General features: G+C 32.6%; 1 protein-coding gene across 2 annotated transcripts; it reads left to right on the forward strand.

The window, feature by feature from the left end:
- Positions 1-431: 431 nt before the first annotated feature.
- Positions 432-5,549, forward strand: LOC111053606. Of its 2 annotated transcripts, none has more exons than XM_022340525.2 (2): positions 432-777; positions 4,393-5,549. In XM_022340525.2, the coding sequence occupies exons 1-2, from the start codon at positions 754-756 to the stop codon at positions 5,278-5,280; spliced, it is 912 nt and encodes a 303-aa protein (XP_022196217.2). In that variant the 5' UTR covers positions 432-753; the 3' UTR covers positions 5,281-5,549. The 2 variants fall into 2 exon arrangements, with proteins under 2 accessions (XP_022196217.2, XP_022196218.2); XM_022340526.2 differs by having other exon boundaries at positions 502-777; positions 3,477-5,549.
- Positions 5,550-10,339: the final 4,790 nt, after the last annotated feature.

Raw genomic sequence — 10,339 nt, forward strand, 5'->3', positions numbered from 1 at the left:
GCCATATCCGTTTAGACAGACGTTTAGTCTGGACCCCCGACTGGATTGTCCTAACATATGATAAAAATGCTCAAATAAAAAATGCAGGCGAGCGTAGCGAGCCTGCTGATCTCATTCTTGGACGATCCAGTCGGGGGTCCAGAGGGCGGAGCCCCCTGGCTAGACGGATATGGCGAGCGAAGCGAGCCTGACGGCTAGTGCTTAGAATAATGGAAGCCTATTCTTTCTTTCATGTTTTGTAACTTTTTTTACTAATATCACCTGAGTTGAAGAGTTTACCTTGTTTAGCCTTGCGGCTACTTGTCACTACTTTAAACTTTCTGTAAATTTTTCTGGCACTTGACAAAATTTGAGTTTTCCTCGTCCAATAATAGGATTTTCCGCATCTTACATCTGTGAAGCTTTATCTCGAAAAGCTGTTACAGTACTGCAGTTATCACTGCACTTTAAGAGTGCTCCATATTATTGATTTCTATACGGCCTACTATCAAAATAAACTCTGTAATTTTTCACCGATTGTTATATCTGAATGATATAATTTTCCTCAATACATGAGTACCTACATGATTGAATGTTATCTTAAATAATTTCCAATCGATATCTTGTTTTAAGAATAATATAAATTCAGAAAATGATCTGATAAATTCAACAGTTGACTTCAATTTTCTTTCTCGAGAGTATCATAGTTTATATTATTACTTGAGTGGTTGTTCTCAGTTCGAATAATTATTTGCATCATTGTCGGCTGTAGCAATGGAGGTTCACTATTTCATAGTTGTGAGTAATTCAAACTAGTTATTATTGTAACCAAGTAGTTTATATAAAGAATCAATACAACTGATTTGTGTATTAACACAAGAGAATAGTAGATATACAGGGTGTTTACGGACTCCCCACTTCCACTATAATACTCTAGGGCATTGTTCCTGGGTGAAAAACATATCTAAATATCATATTTTAATTGTCCGAAAGTCTTGAGTTACTCACACAGCGGCCATTTTGCTTTTTTCACTAAATAACAGTTCAACATACGAAATTGAAACTTCGCATGATCATTTATAACAACTAGACAAAGATACAAAAAATAATGATAATTTTTTCAATTCATAAAACAAAATAGCGACCATTTCTAATTTTGTTTCTTAAATAACTCAAAAACCGACAGTTTTACAAAAACTTCACTGTAACAACTTTTTTTAGTAAATTTGATTGCCTATCGATTGGTACCAGATGTTTCAAAAGTGAACCAATATTAACTGAGATGTGGCAGCTTTAGCGGTTGCTGACCCACCTTTAGAGGGTTATGTAACGTTATTTCATTGTTTGAAATTACTTAGAATCGCCAACAATTAACATGCAATTTATTCAAATAGAGATTGTTGCATTATTGAGGCGACTCTATCAGCATGCCTTGGCATGCACTGCAACTAGCCGCTGTATGAGTAAACTGAAGACTTCCGGGCAATTTAAATATGATATTTGGATATGTTTTTCACCCAGGAACAATGCTCTTTAGTATTGGTAGATAGTTCGTAAACACTCTGTATAATTTTTTTTTTTTTGAAATTGCGGTTGATAATAATATCACTGACAAGTTGTATTCCATCATTGAACTGAAATTTTTAGAAGAGTTATTAATGAGCGTTATTTTTTCAATGAATACCTATATTTAATAATGTAAAAAGAATAATAATACAATAGCAATATTATCACAAAAAATGAAGATATTTTTTTTTTTTACTGTATATGTGATAAATATTTCTTTAAGAAAAAAAACAGTTAGGCCTATCTGCTTGTTGTGATTATATGATAGAATGTTCCATTAGTGCTTAGTTTTAGATTGTGCTCCATTAATACCTTAGATTATGCTTCAAAAGACTCAAAATTACAGCAGAATCAAGGCATTCAATATTATATTTCTAGACTGTGTAGGTACTTGAAAAACTGTACTTGAAGGAATGGAAAAGTCAAAATATTCGGGAGAAAGAGATCAGGATATTCTCCAATTATGCGTGTAGCCTACATGCTTGGAAAAACATTACATACTGTAGCCTGATTATTTTAAAATTCAACTGGAATTTCTTTCCAATTTAATTGTTATATTCATCATCCCCACCATCCCATGTCTACTATAATAGACTGCTATGTTCCATTTAGCTATATGGTTTACTGGATGAGTGGATATGCCTGAGTCCTTTTATTAAAAGATGTTACTTATCCTGAACTTCAATCAAAACCTGTAACATAAAAAAGTTTACAAATTTGATAAGGTGTAAAGGTGTTAAATAGATCTATTCGTAATTGGAATTCTATTCTAATTTTAAGTTGATTGGAGAGTTTCATATACACGTAGGCCTGTATATATTAAATTTATCAAATAAAAAATACTAAATCAATGTTATGATAATTTGATTGTATGGTGAGGGTGAGGGGTTTATCTCTAAACATAATATATAGTGGCATTGACAACATTGACGTCTTATTCTTTCAATAATCGTAGGTTCTCAAAAGAGAAAATCTGAATGTAACCAAAGAAAATCTCAGTCAATGAAGTAGGCCTACTATATCTTATGTGTTGGAGTAATGTGTTATGGAGCACAAAATATAAATTCAATCAATACTCAAAGAACGATCAAATACAAGGCTGATTAGTTACTACCGTTTGATGAATAAAAAATCAAGTTGATGAATATAATTTATTATAGAATTCATGAGAAAATTGAGATCATGGATGTGAAGAATCAAAACTGCAGTTTCTTATACCTATCTATTTATTTATTCATTCTTTATCGCTGTCTTACATTCATTCACTAGTTGAAAATAGACAGCAACCAATACAAAAACAAGATGAAAATAAGAAAATTTCAATAGGTTATATCATAGAGAAACAATAGCGTAAGTAGATATCCCATGGTATAGGGCGTTTATGTTACTGTTATCTCAAACCGATTACTGTCGATTATTGTCGAATTTACTGTTTTGTTGGGGTGAGAGTGTATGAACGGCACAGTATGAGAGACCACGAGCGTCACACAGCTTCACGGGAAAGAACTACGTGGACTATCGGCTTGAGATAACAGTAAACGTTGCGTCGTAAACGTCCTATACCATAATTATGGTATATCTACTTACGCTATTGTTTCTCTATGGTTATATATACTTATAACTACATAGCTATAATACATATCATCTACTTATATTAACAATCAATACATTTGATATTTATCTTCTCTTAGCTCCTAGGATTGACTAAGTTAAGTTTTAAATGTGTGATCAATATATCCTGTAATTATTAGATTATAATGAGTCATTACAGTGGCTCACTAATAGGCTAATGCAGTAAAGCAGAAAAGTATTCCATAAGATGATTATTTTACAAATATTATGCACTTTTGAAATTTAGAAATTCTCTATGTGGCTTATATAAGTTAATTTTGTGAAATCTCTATAATAAAGAATGTATTTCTCCACTATAGGTACTCACAATTTCACTCACATGCAAAGCACTTGCTCAGACAACAGAAGATCCATTGCAATCATGCTACAAACCTTACAGTTGCCTGAATTGCACCGCAGCAAGGATTTGCAGGCCGAACCCGAATGGTGACGGCACATTCATCGATTACAAGGACTTCAACTGCACAGGCTCCACACCTTTCTGCAATGAAGATACTGGCACCTGCTCGGCCAAAGCAACGTCCGACGAATGTGAAGTCGCTTCAGCAGCTTTAGGAGAACATGTCTGCATGAAAGACGGCGTTTTCCCACATCCAACCTTATGCAAGAGATACTTCCGATGCAAGAACCTCACCTCGATCTCTTTCAACTGTTCGAGAAGCTATGATGACTACGATGCCATCAAAGGCGAGTGCACTTACTCTGCAACTTGTACTCTCGTTTCATGTTCCGGCTACAACGGATACAAGAGAGTCTACAGAATGAATAATCGAAACACACAGTTTTTCGCGTATTGCGTCGATGGAGTAGCAGCTGTAATGGACAAGTGTGATGGAAAATATGCATTGAATGAGACTACGCAGGTGTGTGAGCCTGTCTGCTCCTATCCCGGGCTGATTGAAGATATTTCTGACTGCAGGAGGTATTACCAGTGTGATCCCACATCATCGCCAGATGTGTTCGAGAGAACTTCCCATATTTGTCCACAGGGCTTTGGATTTAGTCAGAAGAATTATCAATGTGTGACTCTAGACAAGATACCATCGTGCAGACAAACATTCGTCGCTACACATATTAAAAATCATGATGTGTAGCTATAAACAGAGAACAATTTCAAAAGTGTTACCCTTCCAAGATATTCATAAATTTTATATTTTCATCTGTATAAAATAAATAATTGTTCACTCCAACTCATATTGTTTATCTCTTTATCAGGTACTCTCCATTTTGGTTTCAATCACAACCGCATCCATGATCGTTGATCCAGAGGTATCAGCAGTAGATTCGTCTAGAGCAGTGTGTGACAAAACTTACAGCTGTGCCAACTGCACGGCAACAAGGATTTGCCGGCCTGACCCGAATGTGACAGGAGCTTTCATCACTTACGATGTTGCCTGCTCCTCGTATATACCTTACTGCGATGAAAATTCAGGAACATGTACCAGCAAAATACCTTTTGCATGTCTCAATGACACTTCCTACATCGAAGGAGAATTCATGTGCTTGAAGAATGGCATGTTCCCACATCCTCTCTCCAATAGGAAATATTTTGAATGCAGAAATTACATATCTTACACGTATAACTGTACTGGTCCCTACTACTATAGATACAACCCTGTGGATGAGGAATGTAACAACCGGGGCGATTATTATTATTTTGGGTCCTGTATAGGATACAATGGACTGAAGAAAGCTTATACTCCGTCTCAATTTTACGCCTACTGTATCGATTCCGAAATAGCTTTTATGGATAAATGTGATGGTGAATATAAGTTGAACGCAACTTCTCAAATGTGTGAGCCAGTTTGCGAATATCCTGGACTGCTTGAAGATTCTACCAACTGTAGAAAATATTATAAATGTCGCACTAAACCCGAATACTCCTATCAAAGTAAATATGAGAGAACATCTCATACTTGTCCTGATGGCTTTGGGTTCAGCCAGGAAGACTTCCAATGCGTGCCATTAGAAAGTATTCCTTGGTGCAAACAGTCGACTACTAAAGATATACTAGGCCTGCAAGTGGATACTGAACAAGATAATGATGTTATTCATGACATTTCAAACCTCTCACAACAAGTCGATGACCATCAACTTCAGTAATTCATTCAAATAAGCTACCCACAACTTGCCAGTTACTAATAAAATTTAGTGCCTGAAAACAATAATTATTGCTCTGTTCACTCACTGATATGAGTATAGCTCAAGCATATAACTGCAGGGCCGCCATACTCCTATCTTTATATCCACATTCTTGTTTAGGGCTAATTTTATTTACAAAAATTAAAGTATCTTTATCCTCTTTAAGACTTAAAAATAACTTTAACATTGAAAGATATTGTGAAAAATACAAAAAGAAATGTTAAAAAGGGTATTATTCTGTTATTTCACCTTCAATCGCAATAATTTTTATTTATAACAACGTTTATAAAAATCCAACATTGATTTTTCAACAAACAACTCTACATACAAATATTATGGGTACCGGTACAGACGTTCATAGAAAAAAGTCAGATCATGTTGCAAAGAAGTATTCTACACTGATATATTATCCGCATGAAACATGATCACCAGTTTCAATGAGAAAATATTAAGTGTGATGTTTCCTAGATGATGAGGAGAAGCCAACTGAACGACTTCACTGTTGGTAGGATAAATACTTCTGTGGAATTAGGAAAAGTACGTTTTCCAAAATAAGAGATAATATTATACAAAAATAACACAATCACAGTAGAAATCCAGCTGAAATATCCAGCAAAAAGTCTCAGTCCAGATAACAACCCACTTATTGCAATAATATTATCACGCAATCAATGCAGCACTATCATTATTGGCGAACAAATAATAATACCCTTCCTGAACTCTATCATTTCAACTTTTTGGCAATAATATCTCAGTTTTTGAGTTCGAAAAATAGCTAGCAATTGCTGCTGGAGACCAGAATAAGTATTAGATGATTCCAATCATTTTCTTTGTAGGCTAATTGGATGTACCTTGTCTTTAAACAGTTACTATTTATTGTTGGATCTGTTCAGAAGTCAGTCATTTCTCTGCTGTTGAGATTGCAGGTGGGCAGTAATAAATTTATTGATACAAGATAAAATAGAATTACCTGAATAGGAAACTTCTCACCATAAAGCCAGTCAAAGTCAACATGGATGTCAATAAGTAGAGTGTATCTCTTGCAGAATTTGCAGAAAGTTTATCTGCAGGCAGCCACTGTTAATTCAATTAACATAGGCCTATATGGAGGTGAGTATTGAATAATATATGGAGCATCATCGAAGTACGGTACATCATCCTGATAATAATTTTCGTCGAAAAACCTTTCTCGACCGTTTTTCTCTGGTTTCTGATTTTTATAAGATTACATTGTTGACAATAATTTGATGAAATGGAATATGCCTATAGTAAGGTCGACCTTATAATGGCAGTGGAGAAAGATAGGGAAACAACGTTGCCGAACCTCTGTCTTATCAATGCCTTCTATATAGGTACGGTAGCTGATACAGGTTTATTGATGTAATATTGACTGTTCATTCTTGTTTAAAAAAATCAAATCAAATCAAAATTTTTTATTCACAATACAAACAGTTGAGGGTCCTGCCAAACCCAAAGGTTTTTCGGCGAGTGCCCAGTTACAGGAAAAAATGAGTTACAAAAGATAAATAAACTTAGACAAAATAAATATTACACTTCAAAGATTTTAAGTGAAAAATTAAAGAAAACTAATACAAAATGCAAAAATAAAATAAGAAATATACATCAGATTTTGATACACAATTAATAGAAAAGGGAAAAAATTAAAATTTTATTAGAGAGGAATGAAATAATAAGGAAAAGGGAAAAATTGTTTTTTGCCCCACTTGGATGTAATAAGCTGGTTTTCGTGCGTCATATGGAGGCCGAAAATGATTGTTTTCTGACCAGGCCGGTAAAAGTTTTATGGCCCTAGGGCTGTAAAATAACCTTGAAGTCAGCTGATTCTGATTTGATGTGAAGGTGTTTACAAAATGGTTTATGAAAAGGAATCAGTTTATGCTTCTAGAATTGAATAAGTATTCTGCAATAAGATACTATTATTTTATTTGGATGAATAAAATACAGATAAGATATATATTATAAACTATTCAAATTCGATTTTCAGAGTAGGATAGAACTTCTAACCTAAACTTCCGAAGTCAACGACAACAATCATTGTTGACGTTGACATTCAGATTGGCCAAATTTCAAGTGTGCTAAAACAGCTGACCAAAAAACTTTTCATCATTTGTGTTTATTATTCAAAAATCAAATCATTTATAATTATATCATCTTTATTGTCATTTGGAAGAATAAAAAGTATAAACTCAACCTCTTACATAATTGAGCATAATCTTCTAGGTTATTTAGACAAATCAGAATAAAAAATAAAAGTTCTTGGACAATTTCCTGATATTCAGATTACCTCAGATTTACTAGAGCTATGACCTTCCTGTTTTGCTCTCGGAAGTGCCCAATAAACAATTATTCTCATATTTATATTGTTTATTTTTCTGTGTGGCGAAAAATAACGTTCTCACCATGGGCAAAAAAGTCTCATGTTTGGCCCTAGGTGCGAAATATACTATTACACAAGTAATAGTACATTTTTATCGTTGAAACAGGCGGCAGTGACAATAAAAGTAAAATTTTCAAACTTCAGCCAGCAAATATTGAAAAATTCTAATAATGTAAGCATATGCTGTCATTTTTTTAACTTGACGTTTCATAAATTATGTGTACATTTGTAATATTATTAGTTTTATAAATCGATTGTGCTGTTATTGAGATATAACATTACATCCTTTTCAGAGTAATCTTAATAGAGTAAGAGAATATTTGGAGGTAGTATGTTGAATAAGTAGGGAATTACATAATGCAGGGATCTTCTACCATAAATATTATTGAATAATCAATTAAATTTTATTAAGCGATAAATTATATTTTCCAATAATTTCATAATGCATTTTCATAATCGGGATTGAATATTTTGTTAATTTATATTATGAATTCTACATTGTTAAAAGACGATCTAGCAACAGAACAAAGCGTGAAAGAGTTAGAGCTATCCGATTTGTTGAATGATAGACAAGGATAAACCATTGCTAAACAAACCATTGATACCATTGCTAAACAAACACTGCATTATAAACATTACAAAATAATACTCCACATTATAAAGTAGACCTCATTATAGACAAGATGATGCTTCTAATAATGCATTATGGGCTGATTGGAATGGGTTGAAATCAATTCATGGTAGGTAAAATATATATTGATTTTTATTTTGAGTATATAGGCCTACAACTTTGTATACCGTTGTATTTGCAAAATTCAAGCGAAATATTCAGTAGTAAAATTTTATGGATAGTTGATTCATCATTTACAAAATAAGCTGTACTAGTTGATTTATCTATATTTTATTATTTATACTCTCATTAATATATTTCAATACGGTAATTGCATAAGAGTGAATAATAGAATCCATACCAAAATTCATACCATACAGTGCAGGCCTATAAACAATTGAATCAATATGGATTAAGTTTAATGCTATATTCAAGAGGAAAACAGAACTTTAGAAAATAGCTGAGTAAGATAAGTTAGGCCTAACTAATTCTGTTCTCATAAAAAATATACGAACAGAGAAAAAGTAGTAAATATCCTATTTGTAAAGTCCTATTGGGATATTGAATAATAAACTGATAGAATAAAGAAATGCATCGTACTTGGGCTATAACGAATTAAAAGAAACCCAGTAAATTCATGTGTTAAGAATGGAAGAGTTATAATCACTGATGGATGGAAATATTGGATAATAAATAAATCGACCAAATAAATAGCTGCGTTTAAACCAAAGTTATTAACAAAATATGTTAATAACTTGATCCATATAGATTCCATTGGATTGAATATAACTTATTATACTCATGTTAAACATTTATATGTGTTTGTCAAGTATCAAGTTCCATTCAATCTAATAGAATCTATGAGGATTAAGTTATTAACATATTTTGTTAATAACTTTGGTGTAAATGCAGCTTGATATAATCAATTGAAGCCTTGAATGTGTTCAACCATAATCAAAAATATCGTCAATTTGTTGTAATTAAATAGGCTGATAATATTCTATTTAAGCCTTGAACTCTTTTCAAACAAGGTCTAAAATATTGTCAATTGAAGTAATAACTAATATAGCCTAGAACTTTATTATCAAATAGGTTCCAGCAATAAAACTTTAATAATTTTGAATTACAAAAAAGTGTGGTCACATGAGAAAAATTATAACAAAAATACAGAAAACTTACTTTTAATCAACACTTGATATACAATACGGTACGGTATTTTAAATTATTACCGTATGTTAAAACTTTTTATCTACTATTAAGTCCTCTTGATTGTGAAATTTTTCTCTCAGGACGTTTTTAATTAATTGATGTGCAATTTTCCTTGGAATGGCTGCCTCTAGTTTTTTGAAGATTTGAGGTAGTAGGTACAGTCTTTAAGTTGACAAAAAAATCACAATCTAAAAAATGAACTATTTTTTTTTTAATTGAAAAAAAAATTGAAATTGAACTGTCAAACGTCCTGGTACGACTACGTAAAAGCGGAATAAATGAACACTATTGTTTATCTCTTTTCTGTATAGGGCTACTTTTATAGAAATGGAAAAGAAAAATAAAAATCTTACCCAGGTAGCACAGAAACGTTGAAATAACGTTAGAAACACGTAATACCTTAACGTTGAAAAGACGTTTAAATTCAACGTTGAAAACACGAGAAAATGTCCGCCGTTTCCACATTATTTTCAACGTTGAATAATAGTTGAAACAACATTGTAACAACCATTATTTTCAACTATAAATAGACGTTGAAAGCACGTCGTGACAACCATTATTTTCAACCATAAATAGACGTTGAAAGCACGTTGTGACAACCATTATTTTCAACTATAAATAGACATTGAATTAGCCATACTTTTGAACCGGTACCTTATCAATTACATGGTAATATTTCTAAAATCATTTGAAAAGAGATGAAAATACGAAATCATATTTCCATTTATTTACATATGATTTCATGTAACAGAAATATTACCCTGCAATGCGGTACATTGGTAAGTTGACATTAAAACACACAA

The sequence above is a fragment of the Nilaparvata lugens genome, chromosome 1, assembly GCF_014356525.2.
Source record: "Nilaparvata lugens isolate BPH chromosome 1, ASM1435652v1, whole genome shotgun sequence".
Classification (NCBI taxonomy): Eukaryota; Metazoa; Arthropoda; class Insecta; order Hemiptera; family Delphacidae; genus Nilaparvata; species Nilaparvata lugens.

What these genes read in the sequence shown, in the direction of transcription:
- LOC111053606 (XM_022340525.2), top strand. Translation starts at nt 754, where the DNA reads ATGGAGGTTCACTATTTCATAGTT. An exon ending in AGGTTCACTATTTCATAGTT is followed by an intron (nt 778 to 4,392) that starts GTGAGTAATTCA and finishes TCTCTTTATCAG; the next exon opens with GTACTCTCCATTTTGGTTTC.